This window comes from Phallusia mammillata, chromosome 8 (assembly GCF_965637545.1).
Source record: "Phallusia mammillata chromosome 8, kaPhaMamm4.hap1.1, whole genome shotgun sequence".
Lineage (NCBI taxonomy): Eukaryota > Metazoa > Chordata > Ascidiacea > Phlebobranchia > Ascidiidae > Phallusia > Phallusia mammillata.
The window spans coordinates 14347039-14373710 of record NC_137259.1 but is presented as its reverse complement, the minus strand read 5'-3'; the positions used below and the strand labels follow the sequence as shown (position 1 = coordinate 14373710).

The 26672-nt window shown below is 37.1% G+C and overlaps 2 protein-coding genes across 9 annotated transcripts in view; both read right to left on the bottom strand.

Annotated features, from left to right (window-relative positions):
* Positions 1-3038: 3038 nt before the first annotated feature.
* Positions 3039-7843, bottom strand: LOC145205479 (kynurenine/alpha-aminoadipate aminotransferase, mitochondrial-like). 2 transcript variants are annotated; one of them, XM_080078220.1, is made up of 11 exons: positions 7774-7843; positions 7564-7608; positions 7224-7397; positions 6428-6635; positions 5983-6198; positions 5357-5422; positions 4901-4969; positions 4693-4803; positions 4201-4327; positions 3626-3831; positions 3039-3242 (listed from the first exon to the last, which is right to left on the bottom strand). In XM_080078220.1, exons 1-11 carry the CDS (start codon positions 7785-7787, stop codon positions 3192-3194), a joined length of 1287 nt encoding a protein of 428 aa, XP_079934346.1. In that variant the 5' UTR covers positions 7788-7843; the 3' UTR covers positions 3039-3191. The 2 variants fall into 2 exon arrangements, with proteins under 2 accessions (XP_079934346.1, XP_079934347.1); XM_080078221.1 differs by lacking the exon at positions 4693-4803.
* A 2012-nt stretch (positions 7844-9855) lies between these two features.
* Positions 9856-26672, bottom strand: part of LOC145205209 (voltage-dependent calcium channel type A subunit alpha-1-like) — a 45835-nt gene continuing 29018 nt past the window's right edge. For 3 of the 7 annotated variants that reach the window (XM_080077875.1, XM_080077876.1, XM_080077874.1), the window contains 13 exons: positions 26465-26548; positions 22524-22640; positions 21977-22134; positions 21320-21470; positions 20913-21035; positions 20592-20693; positions 20296-20432; positions 20097-20197; positions 16600-16835; positions 16055-16177; positions 15303-15722; positions 14883-15015; positions 9856-11901 (listed from right to left, as the gene is read on the bottom strand). In XM_080077875.1, coding sequence (XP_079934001.1) covers positions 10628-11901; positions 14883-15015; positions 15303-15722; positions 16055-16177; positions 16600-16835; positions 20097-20197; positions 20296-20432; positions 20592-20693; positions 20913-21035; positions 21320-21470; positions 21977-22134; positions 22524-22640; positions 26465-26548 — 3159 coding nt within the window. In that variant the 3' untranslated portion in view covers positions 9856-10627. Of the gene's footprint in view, positions 11902-14882; positions 15016-15302; positions 15723-16054; positions 16178-16599; positions 16836-20096; positions 20198-20295; positions 20433-20591; positions 20694-20912; positions 21036-21319; positions 21471-21976; positions 22135-22523; positions 22641-24224; positions 24234-25447; positions 25469-26464; positions 26549-26672 lie in introns of all 7 variants that reach the window. The other 4 variants (XM_080077870.1, XM_080077872.1, XM_080077873.1 and 1 more) reach the window with 3 other exon arrangements.

Sequence of the window (26672 nt, the reverse complement as noted above, 5' to 3'; positions counted from 1 at the left end):
CCGACGAAAACCCACCCAAAACCGGATTTTTCTTCGATTTTTTGACCCCCAAAATCGAAAAAACGGAAAGGCTATAGCCTTAGGGTTTTTTCCAAAATCGGGTCAAAATTTTCGATTTTAGAAACTTGTTTAAACCGGTTTGAAGGTTCGGTAGGAGGCAGAAACCGGTCATAACCGGTTTCAAACTGGAATATTCCGACGAAAACCCACCCAAAACCGGATTTTTCTTCGATTTTTTGACCCTCAAAAATCGAAAAAACGGAAAGGCTATAGCCTTAGGTTTTTTTCCAAAATCGGGTCAAAATTTTCGATTTTAGAAACTGGTTTAAACCGGTTTGGAGGTTCGGGAGGAGGCAGAAACCGGTCATGACCGGTTTGAAACTGGAATATTCCCACAAAAACCCACCCAAAACCGGATTTTTCTTCGATTTTTTGACCCCCCAAAATCGAGAAAACGGAAAGGCTATAGCCTTAGGGTTTTTTCCAAAATCGGGTCAAAATTTTCGATTTTAGAAACTTGTTTAAACCAGTTTGGAGGTTCGGTAGGCGGCAGAAACCGGTCATAACCGGTTTGAAACTGGAATATTCCGACGAAAACCCACCCAAAACCGGATTTTTCTTCGATTTTTTGACTCCCAAAAATCGAAAAAACGGAAAGGCTATAGCCTTAGGGTTTTTTCCAAAATCGGGTCAAAATTTTCGATTTTAGAAACTGGTTTAAACCGGTTTGGAGGTTCGGTAGGAGGCAGAAACCGGTCATAACCGGTTTGAAACTGGAATATTCCGACGAAAACCCACCCAAAACCGGATTTTTCTTCGATTTTTTGACATCCAAAAATCGAGAAAACGGAAAGGCTATAGCCTTAGGGTTTTTTCCAAAATCGGGTCAAAATTTTCGATTTTAGAAACTTGTTTAAACCAGTTTGGAGGTTCGGTAGGAGGCAGAAACCGGTCATAACCGGTTTGAAACTGGAATATTCCGACGAAAACCCACCCAAAACCGGATTTTTCTTCGATTTTTTGACTCCCAAAAATCGAAAAACCGGAAAGGCTATAGCCTTAGGTTTTTTTCCAAAATCGGGTCAAAATTTTCGATTTTAGAAACTGGTTTAAACCGGTTTGGAGGTTCGGTAGGAGGCAGAAACCGGTCATAACCGGTTTGAAACTGGAATATTCCGACGAAAACCCACCCAAAACCGGATTTTTCGTCGATTTTTTGACCCCCAAAAATCGAGAAAACGGAAAGGCTATAGCCTTAGGGTTTTTTCCAAAATCGGGTCAAAATTTTCGATTTTAGAAACTGGTTTAAACCGGTTTGGAGGTTCGGTAGGAGGCAGAAACCGGTCATCACCGGTTTGAAACTGGACCGGTTTGAAACTGGAATATTCCCACGAAAACCCACCCAAAACCGGATTTTTCTTCGATTTTTTGACCCCCAAAATCGAAAAAACGGAAAGGCTATAGCCTTAGGGTTTTTTCCAAAATCGGGTCAAAATTTTCGATTTTAGAAACTGGTTTAAACCGGTTTGGAGGTTCGGTAGGAGGCAGAAACCGGTCATAACCGGTTTGAAACTGGAATATTCCCACGAAAACCCACCCAAACCCGGATTTTTCTTCGATTTTTTGACATCCAAAAATCGAGAAAACGGAAAGGCTATAGCCTTAGGGTTTTTTCCAAAATCGGGTCAAAATTTTCGATTTTAGAAACTTGTTTAAACCGGTTTGAAGGTTCGGTAGGAGGCAGAAACCGGTCATAACCGGTTTGAAACTGGAATATTCCGACGAAAACCCACCCAAAACCGGATTTTTCTTCGATTTTTTGACCCCCAAAATCGAAAAAACGGAAAGGCTATAGCCTTAGGTTTTTTTCCAAAATCGGGTCAAAATTTTCGATTTTAGAAACTGGTTTAAACCGGTTTGGAGGTTCGGTAGGAGGCAGAAACCGGTCATGACCGGTTTGAAACTGGAATATTCCCACAAAAACCCTCCCAAAACCGGATTTTTCTTCGATTTTTTGACCCCCCAAAATCGAGAAAACGGAAAGGCTATAGCCTTATGGTTTTTTCCAAAATCGGGTCAAAATTTTCGATTTTAGAAACTTGTTTAAACCAGTTTGGAGGTTCGGTAGGCGGCAGAAACCGGTCATAACCGGTTTGAAACTGGAATATTCCGACGAAAACCCAGCCAAAACCGGATTTTTCTTCGATTTTTTGACCCCCAAAAATCGAGAAAACGGGAAAGCTATGGCCTTAGGGTTTTTTCCAAAATCGGGTCAAAATTTTCGTTTTTGGAAACTGGTTTAAACCGGTTTGGAGGTTCGGTAGGAGGCAGAAACCGGTCATGACCGGTTTGAAACAGGAATATTCCCACAAAAACCCACCCAAAACCGGATTTTTCTTCGATTTTTTGACCCCCAAAATCGAGAAAAACGGAAAGGCTATAGCCTTAGGTTTTTTTTCCAAAATCGGGTCAAAATTTTCGATTTTAGAAACTGGTTTAAACCAGTTTGGAGGTTCGGTAGGCGGCAGAAACCGGTCATAACCGGTTTGAAACTGGAATATTCCCACGAAAACCCACCCAAAACCGGATTTTTCTTCGATTTTTTGACACCCAAAAATGTGTCAAAACGCAGCTGGGGCATTATAACTTTGGCGTTTGTGCCAGGTATTCACACTGGGTTAGGGTTTTACAGGAAAAGCACAGTTTAAATCAGGGGTGTACAACCTTTGTCAATCTGAGGCCAAATATAATTCCCATGATTAGATCACGGGCCGCACCTCTATATAACACAAGGTGATTTTACTTTGTTGCATAACAAATATGCTTATATTGATTTGACAAATAAATTCGCATTTATTTCTAGGAGCATTATTGTCAGGTCGCAGAAATATAACACCGGTAAAATATATAATAATTTGACTCGTTTTCGAGTGTATTAGAAATTCAAGCGACCACTCAACATTTATTCCATGGGCCGCATTTGGCCCGCAGATGGTTTAAATCACAAATATTCATTTTATGTCTAGTGAAAAGATGGTGGGTGCTGAAATTGTGTATTCTTGATTTTAGTGGAAAATATATATTACACAAAAATCATAAAGACTTTACAAATATATTGAATAATTTCAAAAAATGAAACAATTCTTATAAAGTAGTTGTAAGAATTATTGGTGAATGAGGACAATTGATCATCATTGTCTTGCATTTATGTCCACAACAAGGTTTCGCAAACGCTTGATCGCCTAAAAAAGAAAATGTTTCAACCAGTTTTTATCATAAAACCATGAAAATGAATAAAAGGATACAAATGTCACTCCAAACAAAAGACTGTAAAACCACTGACAAATTTGACAGTTGGACATTAGAAATACAGAAAATATGATTAAATAAAACATAAGCTAAAAGTACAACAGTTATAGAGCGAAGGTTTAAGTTATCCAGGTGTAAAATGTTTGCTAAAACACAAATAGTCTGATGGATTTAGGAACAAATTATATGAACTAATATTTGATATTTTAACATAAAAATTGTTAAAAGTTTTGAAATGATTTGATGATATCACAGGTGAAACATTCTGGATTGACTTTGCAAACAGAAGTTGTCGTCATATATAATATTTTCTCACCTCTTCTTGTTGATTGGTGTATGTAAAACAAATTCGAAAATATGACGTTGCATTATTTAAGTCACATGAAAAGTCAACCCCAGGTACAACAAACACATCATGTTTTTCACAAAATTCCATGTCAGCAAAGATAAGAGAATTCTGGTTGTTTTTTAGTTTTGCCCAAATATATAAACCAGCTTCAGGAGATTTCCATTCAATTAAATCTGTGAGAAAATATCTCATTGTTAGTGCAAATATTGATTGATATTATCCACATTAGAAATATTATGTTGATTCTTAAACAACATTAGCTGTATAAACATATTTAATATTTGAACTAAAACTGTGTCCAAAAATTGACTTACGTGCACTGACTGATTTTAAGATACAACAGCCAGATGCATAATTTTTTTTAAAAAACATGTAGAATGTTGAAAAGTTACAGCATATGCATTAGTTAGAAAACTATAATTTGCATCATGCAGGAACAAAGTTTGAACTAGTCACAAAATTAGTGATACGTAAAGCAGGCTTATTGTGAATTGGATACAGCTTTGACTATAGAGACCTTAACAAGTATTTAAAACACTTACCGGTCAGCAACTCGTGCATCATTTGTTCAGTACGATCTCTTAGTTTCTGGTAAAAGTCTCTTAGGTAGTTTATGTGTTGGTGAAAACCATCCATGCCCCAATGATCAAACAATTTCATAATTGCCAACTGTGGATTGAACAACATGACTTTTGTATAGTTTTTGTACTTAAAAAAAAATTATCATCACCCCAAGCACATATAATGTAACCCCACATGTCAGATTTATATTGTGGTTGTACACAACTAAACCTACAATAGGTTATCAAAATATTTTCGACAAATTTGTGGGTCTTCAAGTGTCCACACTTGATTACTATGCATTTAATACCATAAATAGAAAATTCAACACTAGTAGTAGTCCACATCTTTATTGATAGGTGTGGTTATGTTCACTGTAAAAATAAACTCTTCAACTAGACAATTTTATTGCAAATAAGTTGTTGCAAACCATTCATGCATTTTGAAACTCAGTCAAAAGTATTTTTAAGAACCTCAGTCAAACTTGATATTGAAATGCTGCAACAAGTTTGTGCTGCAACAATTTCACGAATAATTGCATCAGGACCAGTCACCCATCCAACTCTAAAGCCAGGTGCAGCAAGCTAAGTGTAAAAGATTTCTAGATAATTTGATCTCAAAATTTTTGTTATTTTTTTTTAAATTAAAAAAAATGCTTTCACTCTTGAATTCCACACATACTTTTGACATGGAATCCAACCGAATTACTCTGCCATCTGTGTCAAGGGATTGGTAACTTGGAACAAAATCCTGTGGATTCAAAAACAATACAACTATAAGTAAATGTTTATTACTTTATGCATATATAAGATAACATAAAAATAAAAGCAAAACACGGTGCCAGTTAAATGAACATATTGAAGTATTAGCAGTTCATAGATGACAATTTCTAAATTCTAAGAAAGCAATGTCATAATCTGTAGTAGGTCTGTACAGTGGTAGGATTTAATTTTTTTGTCCGTCGGTTCTATCACAAAAGTTATATTTTTCAGCCGGTTCTGTGACAAAAAATCCATTGAGAGTAACCATATTGCTAACCGGTTCGCCAATCTCATAAAATTTCGTGAGACAGTTTTATATAACCAGTGTGAACCAGCTGAATCCCACCACTGGGTCTATAGTATCTTACTGTCTTACCTCGGAATATTGAAGATAAAAGTAAGGGTCATCTTCAATTATCAACAAATCATGTTCTTGTGCAATCTAAAATTGTGAACCGCAGTTAGTATGTTAAAAAGCTGAGCATAACTTGGAACTCTTTTTATAGGAAACGTTCCAGTGTTACAAAGAAATAACTCATTTAAAAAGACTAACAAAATCTGCAAGCTCTGGCAACTTTTGTTCTGTCTGTGGTAAAATGCGCCGTTTTCGATAAGGTTTACCTAGTATCACTCATGCGTGACCACATAAAAGTATTACAGTTACAGTGCAAAATGTCTGCACCAAATAAAGAATTAATTGAACAAGTTTCAAGTAAAATGGCGATGTTGTTTGTCGAAGAAATTTTGGTCATCAACGTACCCTCGGCGGATAAAAAAGTTTTAACGTTCGTTTTGTACAATTTCTTTGTGAGATCAAATCCAACATTATGCTCTCAAAATATAAAGCCTTGGTCTTGTAAGTCCAAAAAAAGCACATAAAAGCAAAACATTTCTAACACTATCGGTATCATACAGGATTTGCTGCTAAAAAGTCATTTTTGGTTCGTCGGTAAACGTATAGCGTGGCACCTGCTTAACATAACAAAGTCATAGGCAAATTACCTTGTAAATTTCCTTCTTTCTTTCAAAGCTGGTGGTGACACCTGTTGGGTTGTGACCGGTTGGTACAGTATAAAGCAGACGAGGTTTTCGAAGTTTACGTCCAGAAGCGACAGATACTCTTTGCTGCCACCTCGTGAGAGCGTCTTTCAGGTCATCGGTTCTGATTCCTTGTTCGTCCATTTTTAAACCGACCAACTCCCCACCACATAACCTCATCTGTGAAAGTCAAGTCAACGTTAAAACGCATAAATGTCCGATGTTGTATTAAAACTGAAGTGTCTGCAGAGATATAAAGATTTTAATTCTTGTTTTTTGCGAAGTTGGGATAAACATTGAAAGCAGGTAAAAAAGAATAGTTTAAAAAGTTTTTGAATAATTTGAAATTAATTTTTTTTAACTTAGTAAGTTTTAGCAAATTTACAGAAATTAAACCAATTTTTCGTACGTTTTTTTTAGTGCCGCCAAAACTAAACTCCTCAAGAAGAACGACGTCGTCGGTTTCAACTGTAAGTCGAAACAACAAATGCATTGCTCCCATGCACCCGGGAGTAACGACCGTTGAAAATCGCTTGTTTGGGTTCCCGTCGTTCAGAATTGGCGGGTTATGATACTTAGCGTGGATTTTGTGGATCCAACTCAATGTTTTCGGGTTGCTAAGTAAAGTTTTAAGATTGTTTAAAAACAAACAATGATTACACGCTTTCAGACAAGCAAAATGTAGTCATACATATTAAGTGAAACATAGATACAAAATCTATTGCAGAAATTAATTCTTTGCACAGGCTCTCAATGTTGAACGAACATCTAACAACAGCAATTCGATCGTGAAGGGTGTGAAATAAACTTAACAGAAAAAGTCTAATTGCCACTTGCATTAACTGCGTTTAATATCACTTATGTTTAGGAACACTATACACGGACTTGAAAAGTAGTTTAATCACAAACATTAATGCCAATGTAGTGGTGTATATAGAATACATCGTTCAGACGTTTCGACAATCTCTGTTGTCATTCTATATACACCACTACCTTGGCAGTAATGTTTGTGATTCAACTTATGTTTAGCTTTTTACAAATCCCAAAAAAAGCTTGTTTAAAGCAAGGTACTGACATGTTCCGGCATAGTTTACCACATCATCTTTTGTTGTTAAAGATTTATATACGGCCACACGAAGGAAATAAGATTTTCCAAATGTTTAGGTCTGAGATTGGCAAAAATGGTTGGGAGCCACGGGTCTTACCCCTTAGTGCTTTGGTACGTCGAAGCTTTTTTCATTTCGTCTTTGTCGACAGTTAATGTCGTTCCATCAGCACATGTGAAGGAACAGCCGACGATTGGGACAACATCTTTATTAGGAAGACCACCAGCCAAGCTGATCAGGTTGGGAAGTTGGAACGCACGCATAGCGAGTATCCTTTAAAAACGAAATTTAAAAATTAGGTGCTGTCCAAGGATTAACCCTGCTTTTGGCGTAAAACTGCTACGTTTTATGTTGAATTGGGTAAACGTTTTGGTAAATACCTCTTTTAAAAGAATTTTTTAATGTTATGCTTTCCTACACGTAAAATACACTACTTTACCTTGTAATATACGGTTCATTTGCTTCCTTCTGAGGAACAAGAAACCTACCAAAATTAAAACAACACAATTTTGAAATTTGGTGATTTACTTTTTGTTTTATTATTAGATTTAGCCTACAATCCACAATAAAACTAAGATAGAAAGGCAAAAAATAGGAAATTTTGAAATGTACTTAACTAGATGTAAAAGTAGGCTACAAAGTAACAAACCTGCTATAATCCATCTTCGCACGTTTGTAAACAGCAGAAGGTTTAAATGCTAAAAGAGCGTGTAAAATAACCTGCTACAGTTAAAAAAGCAGCTTGATTAGAACATAACCAATAAAATGCAAAAATCATGACCCTTGTTGTACACAGAGCGAATTAAGGTTGTATGGTCCCTGGTTAAAATTAATTCAGATATATATTCATGTAAATAAATCTGTCGTTCAGAGTTGCAGGCGAGCCCGAAATCTGAGAATAGCTTTAAAAGCCGTATGAAACACTTAAGACATTTGTTTAAGCATATAAGGTACAACAATGCAGATTGCTAACTTTACAATCTAACAGTTGCACAACCTACTTTCAAATTGTATAACGTGCCATATGCCTTTGGTGGCTTTTACACCGCGTTTGGACTACGTGGTCCTTAGTTATCATAGGCTACTTAAAATTATCCGGCACGCTATGAATAAAGTTGCACCTTGGTCCAACACTGTTTGGTAATATACCACACGTTTTTGCAAAGAATAAAGGCGCATTTGTAAAGTTGCTGAAACTATCGATGCTACACTGTTCGCTCGGTCTGAGAATCGCAAGCGAATTAAGCTAAACTATACAGTTTCCTACAATATGATGCGCCCTAATTCCTGACAATATTATAAAAAACTACATTCACTTTACTAGTTATCCATGCAGAAGTCAAGAAAGGTGCTGTCGGGTTGATTAACCTGCGAAATAGCTCATGCATTAAAGAATGCGGTTCATTAGTCTTTTAGGTGTCAGCGATCGACTATACTTAATTATTCGATAACTAAACGCAAACAGATCGTATTTAATTATGCAGATACATTTCAACGAAATTGACGATGACACGATACGAATCAAGAAAAATTAAAAACTAGCGGCGTTATGTACGATAAACAGTACCACTGTCCGGCCAAAACGTCTTGCATCGCTGGCACGCGAGGTTAGATGAACGTTTGCTGCGTCTGCTAGTTTGTCGCTCATTGACCCACTTTAAGAAAAAAAAAGTGCACACGGTAAACAAAGTTACATTCCCGTGGTCTGGCGAATTCAGTTTAACAACGTTTTACAGTTGTTTGTGGTTTCACTACGAAGAAGCTTGTCAATAAATTTAAAGAAAAATCCTCGTAGCTTAGAACAGGATGGTCAAAACCCTGGCACGTGAACTTATTGCCTATAATTTATCGGATCGATAAATATAATACGCTCATCATTAAGTAGAACAGGGATGGCGAACCACTGACCCGCGGGTCACAAAGTGACCCACCACATGAATTCCTGTGACCCACTTGTAGTTTCAAAAATTTATACTGATTACTATAGGTAGGGTTACCAGACTTTCAGGATTAAAAACCAACGCAACAGTTAACTTTAAGTCCTTTGCCAGATTGCCTATTGACTCAAAATACAGATTGTTGAGTCAATTGTGAGGCAACAGATATGTTTATTTAAACGTACAACTTGAAACGATTTGTTGTGCCTTTGTTGACGCTGTTCGGTTCAACATATTCATGCGAATCTTTGTTTTCACACATGAATTTCATAAAATCAAGTGCCAGGAATCGTCTCAGCTCAGATATGACTGCTGCGTGTATTAAACTGAAAACTACCTAGGATTGCAAGACTTGCAGAAAAGATGCAGCAACAAGCATCTTAGCATTGACATTGACATATAATAAAATATGTGACCCACTTTGTTTTATTTCCGAATTTAGATATCATCTTTGACCCATTTAACTAAAAAGGTTCGCCATCCCTGAAGTAGAAGGTCATTGTATGTATTGTGAGCCAACAAGAGCGTTTCCGCCCTTTGTGGCGAAATAAACCTATTATCTTTGTTAACATCGGCACTAGCAGGACCTTTAAAACAGTTGTAACAGAGTGCTAGCAGATGTGCTTGGTGGTAATAATATTTAGTTCTCATGACATAAAGTCAACTGGAACAAAAAAATCAGCCCTTAGATACAGAATAGAATCTCCTGTGTGAACCACCAAGTGTTTATAAAACTCCAATATGTCCCTGGTCTTGGACCATCATGGCATAAAACACATTGAATTTCAAGAACATTTAAATCATCAGGCAAGCACTTCTAAATTTTTATTCAAATACACGGCGATACTGGCACACTTTGTCAACGCATGTTACAAGAATTAGTATTACAAGGTAACAATTGTAATAGTCACACACGTTAAACCGACCACTGACAGTTGTAAAACGAACTCAAATGGACACTAGTAATTGCAACACGTGGAAATAAGTTGTCGTTAGCACAAGGCTTGGTATATTTTCCACATTACGTGTTCATAAGCGCCACGTGCTCGTCACAAGATCATGGCTTTTACTTTTAGTAACAAACTCGCTGTCAATTCCATGTGATGGTTCCGCCACCACCAAAACATCTCTGCACTTTTGACAATGATACGTTTCAAACATACAGAAGCAAATGGAACTTAAAGTCCGCAAGACAGTGCAAACTATTCAACTAGCGAATACAACTAGTGCAATATCAATAGGAAATTGTCACTTTGTGACCTAAATTGCTAAGTGAGCGTTAGCCGCAAGTGTGGTGCACTGAACAAATCGCCAAGCACCTACACGGCCGATGTACATAAGCTATATTTTACCACTAAAAGTAATCACTGCTTTACCTAATTAATGACATACGGATGCAGCACCTAGCAATGACCAAAATACAAACAGTCTCTTATGCACATACGTTGCGCTGTCTAACCAGCTGTTTTGTCACTGTAAACAGCATTATTAAACGCGGGCGAAAGTAATGCACTTTAATAACTGATACCGTTTACATTTAGTAAAAACCCTATCTCCAACGTATGTTCACACCATGTGAATACCCTTGACCCTACTGTCCGCAGATTTCATGCTGTGACCGTGTCTCGGCGAATTCCGTACGTTCCTGCGGACAGAGTTAGGCAAAGAATCCAGTTCAGGCGACGTTGGCGGACTTCTTGTCCTCCTTCCTGCATCCAAAGGAGGACGGAGCTCCTCAGCAAGATCTTCAATCGACTGTCGGCGACTAAGCAGAAGTTGCTCTTCATAGTCAGGCGCAACGTCTTGATCTTCATAGCCATCTTCCTCATCCAGATTCCTCCTGAAAGAAATCCGGGAGTTTTTGGAGGACAGCTCTCCGCCCGCATCGCTTTTTGATTCGAAAAATATGGATCTTTGGCGTTCATTGGTAGCTTCATCATTATTTGACTCCTCATCAGTGAAGAGGTTTTCATCTTCTCTTTTCCATCCCATCTCACAGGGAAGTTCGGATCTTTCAAAATCTTCTGGATCTTCGCGAGAGAAGGGATTTTCCCTGCGGCTTGAGTGAAGACGGGGAAGCGTTCTTCGGCCAGGACGCGACTTCGGAGAGGAGCATCTTCTATTAGATGAAGGAGGATGCGGTTCCTCCCATTCATATTGCTCTGACTTCGATCTTGGACGATAAAGGCCACGTTTTTTGGACGTTGGGAGTCTTCTTTCTCTTTCAGAACTTATGGGATACTTTTCCCCGCTTCGAAAATAAGGATCGCACTCCTGGAGGGATGAGTTATTGGTGGGAAGAGTCTGGTATCTATTGGTTTGGGGTGGAAGTTGTGGCTCCCGCTGAAGATGGCTGTAGGAGGAGTAGTGCTGTTGTTCAGGATGTACATAATCCATGTACTCGGATGTTGATGACGTCGTATCCTCTTTCGTCATCCTCTGCATTACTTGCGACGGGCGGTTCGGGGTCTGTGGCAAAAATCGTCGTTTGGGCGGAAAACGCATGGAAGCAGACACTGGGGGGCAGTAATGGGTGTGCTCGTCACGGATGACTTCCTCCCCACGTCGATCACGTGGTACGAGAGCGCTAGTGGAAGCTGAACGAGTCGAATAGTCAGCAAACGACTCGTGGCGGAGTCGTGGATCGTACGCTACTCCGTGTTGGGGAAAGTCCGAGTCGACATGGTGACGTTGCTCAGACGTGCGCTGACGAGGAATGTGTCTGGGTGATGACGCATGTGTGACGTAACGGTACCCAACATCATCAGCTGGCTGGGGTTCGTAGAAGCGGCAACTTTGTGTGTGACGTAGATCGTACATGAATGCGTCATCGCAGGATTCTGGACGAGAAAATTATACTTATAAGTTTATTGATTAGATTGTGATAAGTTAACAGGAAAAAGGAATATAAAACCCAGGAAGTAACAAACAGGTTGTGATGTCTGCTTAAAACAGTTTAGTAGCATAAGCTTTATATCAACTAAAGAAACATGCAAAATAATTTATTGAGTTAGATTAGTGGTCGACAACCGCCGGTCCGCGGCCCGGTACCGGTCCGCGAGGAGTTCGTTACCGGGCCGTATAATTCTTCATGTTAAATGCTATAAAACATTTTGCCCATGTATCCCGGGCATGATAAACTAATTTAAGCGTTTTTATAGCTATATATTTGTAGTTTTTTAAAGACCGGTCCGCGAAAAAATTTTAGTTTCAAAACCGGTCCGCACTGCAAAAAAGGTTGCCGACCCCTGAGTTAGATGATTAAAACAGAAGGGCGGGTGTTGTCATCCTTATTAGAACAAAGCTTTGGTGATAATTAGCAATAAATTTATAAATTTTCTTAATTGACAAACCATATTATCATTAGCATGCATCTTACTTACCAAGGCAACCGCCACGAATGATCACACACATCTAATCACGAAATACATCGACATGCAAGAAAGTGAGCGACGACTTCACAAATGTAGCAACGTTTATTTCGTTACCAGGCAAGAAAAGGAACATTGATTGATTACAGACACGACAAAAATGTGTGTAAAACAGAAAAAAATATTGCAACAAAAACATTAATAGAGAGTGGAAGGTCATTGTTGTAATGGTCTTTGGGCTTAATAAAAGTGCTTTAGTAACGTTATCAGAGGAAGTGATTACGTTACATAAATAGGCTACAGACCAAACAATGAATAAAAAATATGGGCTTTTACCTCGTGTTTCTCATCGCTGCGTTTGCGAACTAGAGCGACTTGCAGTATAATTCTGTTTTTTTATCAGTGCACATATTTTAGCTTCGTATGCCAAATGGTTATGCGTGGCAAAAAAAATCTTTCGATGCCGAATATCTTTTAAATTTAACTTTTGAGTTTTCCTGGGCTTAAATCACATAATTCAATGCAAAGTGCACGATGTACAGTTGGCTGACCACAAACGTGTTTTTGATTGGCACCGGATCCTTTAAAATACATTTTCACAGCTCAAACAATGAAACCATTCGGAAGACGTGAAAATAACGTTCATTGCATATGAAAAAGAGTATTCGGATGATAGGGGTTATCTGCTTGTAAGGTAAAAAAAAACTAATTGCACCTTCGGTGACGTTATAGCGATGATGTAAGACACAGTGACGTACAATGCAAAGCAGCCATGGATTGTAAAAAAACAATCCATGTAAGGCAATTAAAAGATATAGAGAACACTACATTTGTATGCAACCTTTTTGCAAATTTGTGTGCGTAACATTAGACTCTTTGTTGTCCAAACGACTCATCTCGATTATCTGATCATTCGGTGGGTTAGCATCGGGAATGTTCGCACTACTACGATTAAATAAAGCAGAAAATATCGATTTTATCGACATATCAGTAGGGATAATCGCAAGACCCTTTTCAGGTTCGGGGGTTAAATGGGTAACACACATCGGAGATGGGGGTCGAAGAGGCAGGGTGCGTTTGTTGTGGTTAAAGTCATCGATACCAATGCCCACTTGACGTGAATACCTCCTAGTTGGTGGAACATTCAATCCACTTAACGACATCTTTAAATTGTCCGCTTGCTGACCATGCGAACAACTCGATTCCAGTGAGCGCGAAAAACGCTCAGATTGTGATTTTGATGACTGCGGGTGGGAGGAACTCAACTGAGATTCGTTTTCCTCGGCCAACGGCGGCAGTAGCTCTATACGACGGTCCTCTGAGGTGTCGCTTACGTAAGTAGTGTTGTCATACCAAAGGCGCTTGCCGTTCAACTGTATGTGGGGTTTCGGTTTTACTGTGTTTGATTTATTATGTATTGTAGCGCATGTTGTGTAGTATATAGTGGGCCTCAACACAACGTCCCATTCCTCGTCGCTGTCGTCGCTCATATCGCTATTGAAAGGCGGCGACGGACCGTACGCGTTGATTGGTCGACTGAAGATGGGTGTGGCTACAAAAGAACGTGACAACATGCAGACAAAACAACGTAGAGACGATAATCAACGTATACAAACATGCAGTGAGAGAAGCTAAAGAAAAATTAGTGCAAATGTACGGTATTCTTTTAAGGTTCTAAGTAACTATTCTGGAAAACAATATCCACAAAAATAGATCGAATGAGATTGGGACGCATAGCTTAATCTTAAGGTTGTTTCAATTTCATTTAGTTGAGTGCCAACCCCGAAAGTAAGAACAAACAAAAAACTAATTTGTCTTCATGTCCACAGTTTCTTCGAAGTAAATTTACGAAAATTCCACTACAAGACATTTCCGCTAAGAACTAAATACAAAATAAAACCAAAATAATAAATAACTTTGAAACGCTAAAAAGGAATTGATGCTAAGTTAGCCCAAAGAGAATCTACTCAAAAATCTAAAGAACGCAAAATCCTTGCTGTACTATTAAAAAAAGTTTTCATGAACAATTTTTACTACGTACATCTACCATATAAAAGCTCCTACATTATAGTTTTACGCGACTACTTCTTGAACCTGTTTTTAACAAACTATTTCCATGTTTAAATGGTCAACAGACAGTCGGTCCCAATCAACATCACCATCATATTCGCTTATTTCTGTAAATCAATATTTGTCACGACTATGTTTCCTTATTTATCAAACTAAAGTGTCAGTGGCCCTAAAGATGCAAGGTCGTAAGTTCGAATCTAACCGCTCGTTATGAGTAACTTTATGCAGAAATAACGGCGTTTAGCTTGTTTCATCAACATTTTCGAGGCATTTGCACTTTTTATTCTTTAAACATCAAGCAATAATTACACAACAGAAACAAGTGACGTTACAAAACAACAAGCACTATTACAAGTGACGTCACAAATTACAAGCCTTACCGTCATCAGACATGACGTCACGTCGCATATCGGGGCTCCTGGGGCTTGCGGGGCGTGGTCCTGGGTCCATCGGTAAAGTTGAGAAAGAACGTTTCAATCCGCTATTCTCTAGGGGTTCCAGATCATAACTTTCCTACGATTCAAAATAAAATAAAAAATGAGATTTTAAGTCCAGCTTAGAAATACACCTATAGCGCTCGAACCTCTCCCTATATTCACACAAAATCGACCCAGGAATTTTCGTACTAAACAAAAACACCTAAACTTAGCACGAAGTAGACCTTCTGCAATAAACAATAAAATATCATGACATCCAGCGTACGACACACAAGTAGTGACGTCAGTCAAACCATGACGTCACTATACACATACAGATGACGTCACTATACACATACAGATGACGTCACAACGACGTTCTACCTCCATTGAAGAATCGTGCAAGCGCGGCATGGAAATGGCTCGTGATCTTCGCTGGCACGCAGACAGCGTTTCCTCGTCATCGCTCGACCTATATCGCCCTTTTGTGATGGCATAATGGGCGTCAGTGACGTCATAATGCTCAGTCCATTCTCTGCTGCAGGGCGAGCATGAAGTGACGTTGATAAACGGAGAGGAAGTTTCTTCGGCGCGATCGAAGTCAATTAGAGTGGTTGTTTGGTAAGTTTTGTTATACGGGTGTAGCTCATCAGGTGACATGCAGAGTCCATTGGTGTCATCGCTGTCATATATTAAGTCCGTTCTGCCGGTGTCAGATTGTCGGCTTGATTCTGTTTCATATTGCTGCAGGTTTGAGTTGCTTGCCTCCGATTCCGCCGGGATTTGTGGCTTGTTCTGGGGCATCTAAGAAATTTCCACTTGAAGTTTAAATATCAGTCAACACTCAAGATGCTCCACAACAACAATGACATCAATATTTTGGTACCAGATTGATTTCTCTTAAGTTTGATTTTAACAACTTAGGGACTCCGACAAAAAAACCCATTAAAACCTTGATTAAAATCTAGAGCAAAGAAGAGTTTAACAACCATTACAGTTTAAATTAGAAGACAAATAACTTCAACTCAACATTTCCGAAACGAGACAAAAACGACAGATAAACAACTAGGACAACCACATCAAGAAAGACAAACAGTGACAACAGAAACAACATCAATTTGTACGCAGACATGAACCTTTTCAGGTGTTGGGACTTGCAGTTGATTTTTCCTTTCGTGCACCGGACTTGTGTACGGGGTGGTTTCCCCTGACCCATACTGGGATAAACTACCGCACCCATGAGGCAAATTGACCCCAGCCTAAAATGGCAGTGATGTTATGAAGTAAAATTAAAATTGCGTGTGTCAGCAAAAAATGAGCATGTTGGCAAGTAAAACTTTTGTTAGGCGATGTTATAATATTTAAACTTAAGATCGGCGTTCAGACAGAAAATCATTACAGGCATTAGCGGCCAGCAAAGGTATTCTTGAAAATAGAGCAAAAAACATTTTTGTTTTTCCCCTGTTTGTTTCTTCAACGAATAATAACGATGGCCCTACAAAAACACACTGACTGCCTTTGGGGGTAACAATGAGAATATGTTTTAAACTCAACTGTTGCGACAGTGTCTGCTATATACCAATTGTGACTGCGTTAATTCATGACTCCTCTAACAAACTAACCCTTGCTTTGTTTAGCACCAAAACCAAAATTTACACACTTATTTGTAATTTACACTTACATTAGCGGAAATCGCTGATACGACTGATGCGAGGCTATTCCGCGACGGTCTTCGCGAACCTGATAGATTGCCTTGTTCTAGATTGTGTGCACTGGCCCCCGGAACCGTCATACGCTGGAACAATGTGGGCCTTGGGGCCAGAGTGGAAGCTTTCCCATCTCGACGACTCTTGTACGCCCTCCAGTGTTCGAACATTAGCATGGCCCCATAAACTTTGCCCACTGTAATTTGGGATTCTGCGCAAAAAAAGGATATTTATTTTGGTTCTTAGTTCGAAAAGTTTTCTTAAAAATTAAGGGTTTCACAATTTAAGGCATCAAAACTTATCAAAGTGGTATACTGAAATCCTTCAGTTTGAAGCTAAAAAAATTGCAAGTGAATTATGCTATTAAGTGAATTATGCGATTAAGTGAATTATGCGATTATGTGAATGATGCATCTAAGTGAATTATGCGATTAAGTGACTTATGCTATTAAGTGAATTATGCGATTAAGTGACTTATGCTATTAAGTGAAATATGCGATTAAGTGAATTATGCTATTAAGTGAATTATGCAATTAAGTGAACTATGCAATTAAATGAACTACGCTATTAAGTGAATTATGCAATTAAGTGAAATATGCAATTAAATGAACTATGCTATTAAGTGAAATGTGCAATTAAGTGAAATATGCAATTAAATGAACTATGCTATTAAGTAAAATATGCTATTAAGTGAGTAAGCCTCTTTACATGGAGCGTTTAAGCGTATTCGATACGCATTTCTCTCGTTTTCGAAAAAGAAAAAAGGCAAAGCGTATTAGACTTCTCCGAATCTCGATGCGCTCGGCACAGGTGGTTTGAATACGCTTAGAACTCTTTTGTGAACAATTACGTCAACTTCAAACCATATGTTGTTTGTTTAATTTGGTGCCGAAAATAACAGGGAAATTTGTAGCTAATACTGAACGAACGTTCCATACCACAAGTTATATATTTCATTAATTTTTTCGTCCAACTGGCGCAAAGTTATACAAATTAGTCGTTTTTTTGTACATATAACCCACAACAGACTCTAATGAAACAAATTTAATAGATTTGTACAGTCATATAACGAATTTTTTTAATGTGCTACATGGCCTGGAAATGTAATACAGTTTTAGTACGTACAACTTAATAATCAGCACTGATTACTATTGGAAAATGAAGTCAGAGTGATCTATACACTTTGAAGATTTCTTCCAACAATTCCTGAGGGTTTAACTGTTACATTTGGTATGTCTAAACTCGACGCAAACAACTGCTGCACACAAATTAATTCAGATTTTTTCGGAAGAATAGACTAAAAGTCTAAAAATACTTTAAAATTAACAATTATCCGGCCTTATGTTTGTATATCACTTTACAATGACCACCATATCGTTTTTGCGCAAAGCTAAAAACCTTGAATGCGATTCGGTTCGGCAACCATGTAATTTTACGCTTTAGCGAATCGAAATCGTGACGTCACACAATGGGCATCAACGATACGATTCGATCATGTAAAAAGGCTTAATAATGCTATTAAGTGAATGATGCTATTGAGTGAATTATGTGATTAAGTGAATTATGTGATGAAGTGAATTATGTGATGAAGTGAATGATGCCATTAAGTGAATTATGCTATAAAGTGAATTATGCTATAAAGTGAATTATGCTTTTAAGTGAATTATGCTATAAAGTAAAATATGCAATTAAGTGAATTATGCGATAAGTGAAATATGCAATTAAGTGAATGATGCGATTAAGTGAATTATGCTATTAAGTGAATTATGCGATAGGTGAAATATGCAATTAAGTGAATTAGGTGATTAGGTGAATTATGCTATTAAGTGAATTATGCTGTTAAGTGAATTATGTGATTAGGTGAATTATGCTATTAAGTGAAATATGCAATTAAGTGAATTATGCTATTAAGTGAATTATGTGATTAAGTGAATTATGCTATTAAGTGAATTATGCGATTAAGTGAATTTTGCTATTAAATGAACTATGCTATTAAGTGAATTATGCTATTAAGTGAAATATGCTATTAAGTGAATTATGCGTTTAAGTGAAATATGCGATTAAGTGAATTATGCTATTAAATGAATTATACTATTAAATGAATGATGCGTTTAAGTGAAATATGCTATTAGGTGAATTATGCGTTTAAGTGAATTATGCTATTAAGTGAATGATGCGTTTAAGTGAATTATGCGATTAAGTGAATTATGCTATTAAGTGAATGATGCGTTTAAGTGAATTATGCGTTTAAGTGAAATATGCTATTAAGTGAATTATGCATTTAAGTGAAATATGCTATTAAGTGAATGATGCGTTTAAGTGAAATATGCTATTAAGTGGATTATGCTATTAAGTGAATTATGCTATTACGTGAATTATGCTATTAAGTGAATTATGCTATTAAGTGAATTATGCTATTAAATGAACTATGCTATTAAATGAACCATGCTATTAAGTGAATTATGCTATTAAGTGAAATATGCTATTAAGTGGATTATGCTATTAAGTGGATTATGCTATTAAGTGAATTATGCTATTAAGTGAAATATGCTATTAAGTGAATTATGCTATTAAGTGAAATATGCTATTAAGTGAATGATGCCATTAAGTGAAATATGCATTTAAGTGAAATATGCTATAAAGTGAATGATGCGTTTAAGTGAAATATGCTATTAAGTGAATTATGCGTTTAAGTGAAATATGCTATTAAGTGAATTATGCGTTTAAGTGAAATATGCTATTAAGTGGATTATGCTATTAAGTGAAATATGCTATTAAGTGAAATATCCTATTAAGTGGATTATGCTATTAAGTGAAATATGCGATTAAGTGAATTATGCTATTAAGTGAAATATGCGATTAAGTGAATTATGCTATTAAATGAACTATGCTATTAAATGAACTATGCTATTAAGTGAATTATGTTATTAAGCGAATTATGCGATTACGTGAATTATGCTATGAAGTGAATGATGCGATTAAGTGAATTATGCTATTAAGTGAATTATGCTATTAAGTGAAATATGCGATTAAGTGAATTATGCTATTAAATGAACTATGCTATTAAGTGAAATATGCGATTAAGTGAATTATGCTATTAAATGAACTATGCTATTAAGTGAATTATGCTATTAAGTGAAATATGCTATTAAGTGAACTATGCTATTAAGTGAATGATGCGATTACGTGAATTATGCTATTAAGTGAATTATGCGATTAAGTGAATTATGCTATTAAATGAACTATGCTATTAAGTGAATTATGCTATTAAGTGAAATATGCTATTAAGTGAAAAAACGAATACCGCCTTTTTTGGTCACAAGTCGTTTTACAGCAAAAATAGTAGACTACTGCAAGTGTTAAAATAGGGCACATCTAGACAAGCAGCGGTGAGTCCAACATTGGACCTTTTAGTTTCCTAACACAAGAGTCGCACTGGTTTAAGGTTGCGCCACTTATCCTTTCGTCTTACCTTCTTCGGGTGGTAAAAGCAGATTCATCTTTTTGGGTGGAAGATTAGGCCAAGCCAGCAGAATTTCCTTACGTAACTCCTGGTCCAACTGCCACTGGTCTCTGTAAGCAATTAAAATACGTTTAAAAGTACATATGTTCAAGTAACAAAAGCTTTAGCAAAGGATAAAAACATAGGGGAAGTTGTTGTCTTTACTTACCTGTAGGTTTTGTCCGCGCCAGCGCCATCTTGTGGTAGCATTTTAATCTTAAGTGAGGTTCGGATGAGCGCTAGCAGAGTGGTGGTAAAGTTCACTTGCTTGTTTTCGTCGATCGGCATATTCATTTGAATCAACCTCTGCGTGAAAAGCACAAAACGACTTCAAAAGTACTAATTTTTCAAGTTGTTATGTTTAGTGGATTACGAACACACTTGAATTTTTTTTCAGTTCACAATTTGAAAAAGAACTCATTTCGAGTATTCACTGATCAAGTTTTACTTATTTTTAGGACTTACCCTGTAAGCAACTCTGTATGGACAATTCTTGCCAAAACCGAGCGGAGGTTCCATATGACGTAACATCGTAAACATCTCCGTGTATTTTATGTAACCTGTTGCCTAAAATACAAACAGCTTGTTATAATCGACTATTTTACCTAATCACCTCATCGTTTAGATAACCAGGACTCCGAAACACAGTCCAAGAAATCTCAATAGCTTGGTTGAAAGATTGCTTCTTTAAAAACCATCTTGCACAGAACTTTAGTGCTGCGGTATGTAGAAACTTTGAAACATTTCAGAGTTTCTTTTAAATATTTGACATTATAGTTTACACACCTGAGGATCGTACTCCGCCCAAACTCGTATATACTCGTCAAGATGATGCGGACCAAGTATAGACGAGTCACGAGTTAAGTACTCGAAGTTGTCCATTATAACGGCGACAAACAGATTGAGCATCTGTGAAAAAATGACTGTTACTTGAAATATTTGAAAGAAATTGTGCAAAACCAAGATTACCATTTAAACCAAATTTTCATTTCAACGTTTGTTTTTGGTTTCCTTTACAGAGCTTTGCTGATTTGACTTACAGTACCAATTTTGAACCGTCTTTTAACTTAATGCCAGAAAACACCCGAAGTCAATGTTACCCAAATAAGTGTTTTCGATATAAGATTCTGGCGTTTTGGTAATCCGTTCTGTATACGAATCAATTTTTGTAAGTTTGAAAAGATAAAACTTACCAAAAATGAACAGAAAAAAATAAAACTGGTGAAGTAGATGTAAGCGATTACAGATCCACATCCCTTTTCCTTATCGATTCCGGATTCCGGATCACAATCCGCAGATACGCATGCCAACATTACACCCTGCCACGCTTCACCTGTCGCCGCTCTTCAGGGCACCACAAAGAAAGTTTTGTTTACATTTTATGTCACTTATTAGTAAAAAACATCTATAAAATTACACACCAATATGTATGTAAAAAATAACCACACAAGTACATATTGTATCCACCCAAATATTACTTCGATGCTAGTACAAAATAGATGCACCGATACCGCCCAAACAGATTCAGAACGAAACCGAAAATTTAGGCCGAACAGAAAAAAATCCTTATTGTAATGTCGATGGAGTTAAACTAATTTATGGCACTTTAAAACAGATTTAAAATACTTCAGCTGAATGAAACATAAAATATTTGCAGACGTGGCCCGTGTTTTCTAGATGTATGATGTTTTAAATTGGCCATGTTAAAGGTTTCGCATTGATTACCTACACTCCAGAAGTTCAGTTTCAGCCAAATTGAAAAAAAAATTGGGCCGAAACCGAAACTTCGGTGCATTACTAGTATATACATCTTGACGAAACAAGTAAACCAAATGTAAAACAATTCTTACCTAAAGAGTAGCATGAGAGCTTGTATTATGTGTCTAAAGTTATTGTGGTGGTTGATTTGACTGTCCGGATCCAATTTAATATTCCCGAACAGTTGCATTCCGATGATGGCGTAAATGAAGAACAACATTACGATGAGGAGACAGACGTATGGAAGAGCCTAGGAAAAAAAGTATGCACTCAGGTCAGGGTCAAATTCGATTCAAGCATTTAGGAAATTTTTTGCTAAGTTGCAAATTTCCAGAAATAAAGTTATCTCAAATTCATGTTTCATCAAAGCGTTTGTTGCCTGTCGAGCTAATAATAAAGAATTGGCAAATGTATGAAATTTTTTATTGTTCGTGTTCGAACCACGGCGTTATAACTCCTTATGTCGTAAATGTTGCAACAAATGAAAATATCATTACAACAGAGAAGGGTGAAGTCAAAATATTTAAATTGCGAGTAGAAAAATAACTAACAAGAGTCGTATTGATTTATTTCAATAGTATGACGACACACGCACCTGAAACAAGAGTCAGGTTTGATTACAATTTTTAGACAACTTACTTTAATGGACTGCACAAAAGTCCAGAGTAAAATCCGAATCGTCTCTCCCTGTCTGAGTAGTTTGATGAGTCGAGCCGCCCGGAAAAGACGGAGAAAACTCAGATTGATAAAACCGGACTGCAAAAAATGAAACTAACGTTTATTCCCATGTAAAATCACGTGCGTTTATGCCTGACGAAGTCGGGCCGTGCTTTACAGGTCGGGTTCGGGCTTTGGTATTTTTAACAAACGGGCTTGATTCACATTCTGTGTCAGTATTGTTTAAAAATATAGCTACGTGGCTAGTTGCAGGATATGCCCAACAGCTCTAAAATGTCTATTCTGGGCCATTGTCTATTATTGTCCATTGCTTATGTCTTCTTTATTATAGGCCTGTCAATTAAACTTTCAGGCTAAACAGACTTCTCAAAAACGATTCAGGTTCGGGCCGGGCTTTAGGCTCGAATTTCGGACCCGCATACAACTCCGTGCCTGGCAAAAGCAGTGTGTGAGATTAACTATGTCAATGTGGTCCAACTTTATTTTGTTGCGGGCCATTAAAAATCGTTAACTTACTTCGCGGGCCAAGGTCTGAAATTTTCGCAGGTAAAACTTGTTTTCTGGCACAAACATCAGGGTGACTATACACTGTTTTTAATCAATGGATAATTTTATTTTGTATCTTTTATAGTTATATACCAAGTAGCAGCCGTTACAAACATTCAGTTTCTACTCTGGTGCAAAAAATGCCCAAACGGTTTGTTGACGCAAGAACCCTTTATTACACATAACAATGTCCGGTCACGCGTCATAATAGGATATTTTACAGCATTTTGTGTTGCTTAATTATCACATTTTAAAACATTGAAAACAAAAATTATAGTTGTCATTAAAACGTTGGACGTTCGCGGGCCAACAAAAAGATCTCGCGGGCCACAATTGGCCCGCGGGCCTGCAGTTGGACCACGCTGAACTATGTTATATTAAATATGCAAGATTGTGCATTAAACTATCGCAAGGTTTTCGAGATTTTAATGGTGAGTTCAAATTGTAAATTTTCTTCGTTTTTGACGTTCAATAAACACTTGCCACGTTTGATAGCTTGAAGTTTGCTCGTAAGTCCGCTCGGTCGGTTTCTAGTCACAAATGACTGGATGCGAAATATTGTGATTTTATTGTAAAGTTAGATTATTTTATGTTTGCCGTTAGTATACAGCACTGGCTGTCGCAACACCACTGAGAGGCACTTTCGGGCCGCGTACTTGATATGTATAAGTTAGCGCTCAAAATCCAGGTTAGACAGTTTTATTTTAAACTAAGATTGCTGTAAGAATGACGAAACACTTTCAATAGTTATATAAAGGTATTATGAAAGAAACAAAACTGAAAACTTTTGCGTTAGTTGTGGTCACCAAACGGACTAATTATGCTGGAGCGTATAGCTTTCGACATGGACTGTCTTTTATTAAACATAATAGAAAAGTTGCACTGGAAAAAACAACGATTTGATATAAAACGACCTACGCAAGGTCTACGTAAAAGCTTCATTAAAAAACAACTGTTAACTAAACTTCTACCAAGCGATTACATAAACACAACAAATTTGAAACCCCGCTACTTAAAGTACAACAACGCTATTTTTTCTAATCTAACTAAGGGAACTTGACAAAGAAATTGAACATCAAGTGTGTTCAAATGATAAAAGTATGAGAGAGTACTTACTGCATCATGCTGTGTGTAGATAAATGGGATGAGGTCCAAGCATCGTATAACATCAAGTTATACCAAAACGACGATGAAATCAGGAAAAATCAGGCATGAAAAAAAGGAAAATGGATTCACAGTTAAAATTTGCGAATTTTGTGCAAATGTTTAACCACAACAAGAGACCAGGAAAGAGCTATGCGGTGTATAGAACTGGTTAGGTCATCTTATAGTGTACTAAATGCGAAACGAAATCGATATTGTCCTTTACAGCAGATGTTTGTTTTTTTGTAAATGAAATGCAAAAATTTGTGTCATTTAGTTTTAATACAAAACAAACACATACTAAAGTTAATGAGTATAGGCCAATATATTTTAATACATTGGCCCAAAGGAAGGGTTGGTAAGTTCACCGCAGAGTCCAGTAAGTTTTAACTTCTCGTTATTTAAACTAATTTGACAAGAATAAAGTCTTTTGACAATCAATTCGGGTTGGCCAAACATAGACATCTGCCCTTTGTTAAATCATAGCATGCAAATCTTTATTTTCAAGCATTTTATGTGATTTCAAAAAACATGCAACATATGCCTTTTAAAAAATACTTGCAGTAGTTTCAGGGCAGATATCGGTCACATGCAGAACTTGACACAACCCGTAACAAACCACACATTAAAATGCAAAAGGAAAAACTTTTAATAAGAACAGCATGCATGAATGAAAACTTAAGAATCGGTGAAAAGTTGTGAAAAAGCAAATTTAACATCAAAAGCGCAGAAAGCTATATATTAGAATTAGATAAAGGGAAGTTTATTAAACACCAAAATTGGCTAGTTTGAATCCCAAAAAGGTAGAAAAATTAAGTTTCTAGTTCAAACTGGCATGACATTGTTAAACGGCAGGTGCCAAGCAGTGTATGGCATCTGTCACACATACCATGGCAGCAATTACATCGGATATGGCAGTTGTCATGGAACCAGTTACATAAGTCATGGGCGATGTCAAACATTACATGACACCTGTCACACCAGCCATGGTTTGTGGCACACACAAACAACATCTTGTCTCATAATGTATTCGCGGTTTCAACCATTTATTTTCGTCACAGTTCCAGAACAACACCAAAAACATGACGATGCTGTTTGTATGTTGGTTCGTGGGTGGCTTTTACTGTGTTTAACTTAAAAATGGCGGCCACAAACAGATGAGGCAGGCACATGGGTGCTTGAAAATGATAAGTTACCTCCACCTGTGGGTTGGCGTGCTGAATAATCAACAAGAATAAGTCGAGATTGTGCGTATTTCTATAGCCTAGATTCTGACAGAACATAAACAAACCGCCCCAAATCCAGTGTATGCGTTATAGCGCTTTAAAGTTCTATGTGAAAGAATTCGATCGAGCCGAAATCAAACTAATCCCGAAGTCAATTCAATCAACTATGGATAGAATGCAGTAGAAGAACCGATCTTATGAACAAATATATGGCATTAGTAAAATATATATGCCAAATAGATATATCCCTTTCACATGCACGTGTATGATGACGTATCATACAGTATTGCGTCATAGATGACGTAACGACGTTGCAAACGTTAACCTCGTCCAACGGAAGGTGTCGATTCAGTATGAACTAATTGCAACAAATCAATTTTGCAATTTAAACGTGCTAGTATGACGTAACTATCAAATGACGTCATTAACGCGATTCGCCAATGATGATTCGTCATTTCCAGCGAGGGGATTAGTTTCTATCTTTACTATGCAAGATTTAAAAATCACGCATTCGCTGTTGACGTAAAATGCAGTCTTCAAACCGCGTCAAGCGCGCCAGCAAGCGGTGAGGCATTTGGCTGGTTAATCTCATGCCAGGAAGTTTCGTTAGTTGCTGTTTAAAAGCGGCCAGTGCAGCTTGTGGGAAAGTCACAAGTACGAAGCAAGTGCAAAAAAGTTTTGATTGTAGCAAAAAAATAAATAAATAAAAGTTGTTAGTTGAATTTTAATTCACACCAAAAATCACACAGCTCTAGAAGTGCAAAAAATTTAAAATCGTTTCAATATCAGGCAACTATTTTCTGTACCAATACTTTGACCTTAAATGGTGACATTTCAATTCAGGTTTTAAAAAAAATCTACTTATATGTCTAGTTTAGCAATTTACCAACTTTGTACATTTGAAATGTCATCAAATAGGCCGTTAAAAAGAATACCACACATTTTTTTCGCACTGGTAAGGAAAAATTCCCTTAGTTGCAAACTTACGGCGATGAGTGTGATCATGACGTCAGCGATGCTTCCAACCACCGTGATGAAGTCGAAGATGTTCCACGCGTCACGAAAGTAATTCTAGAACATAAATCAAGTTACATAGTGACGTCACAATCACTTCAAAACGTGAAATAAAAAAATAAATTGTCAAAAGTTCTCGATCAAGTAATTATTTGACTATTAAATAAATTATTTATATTTC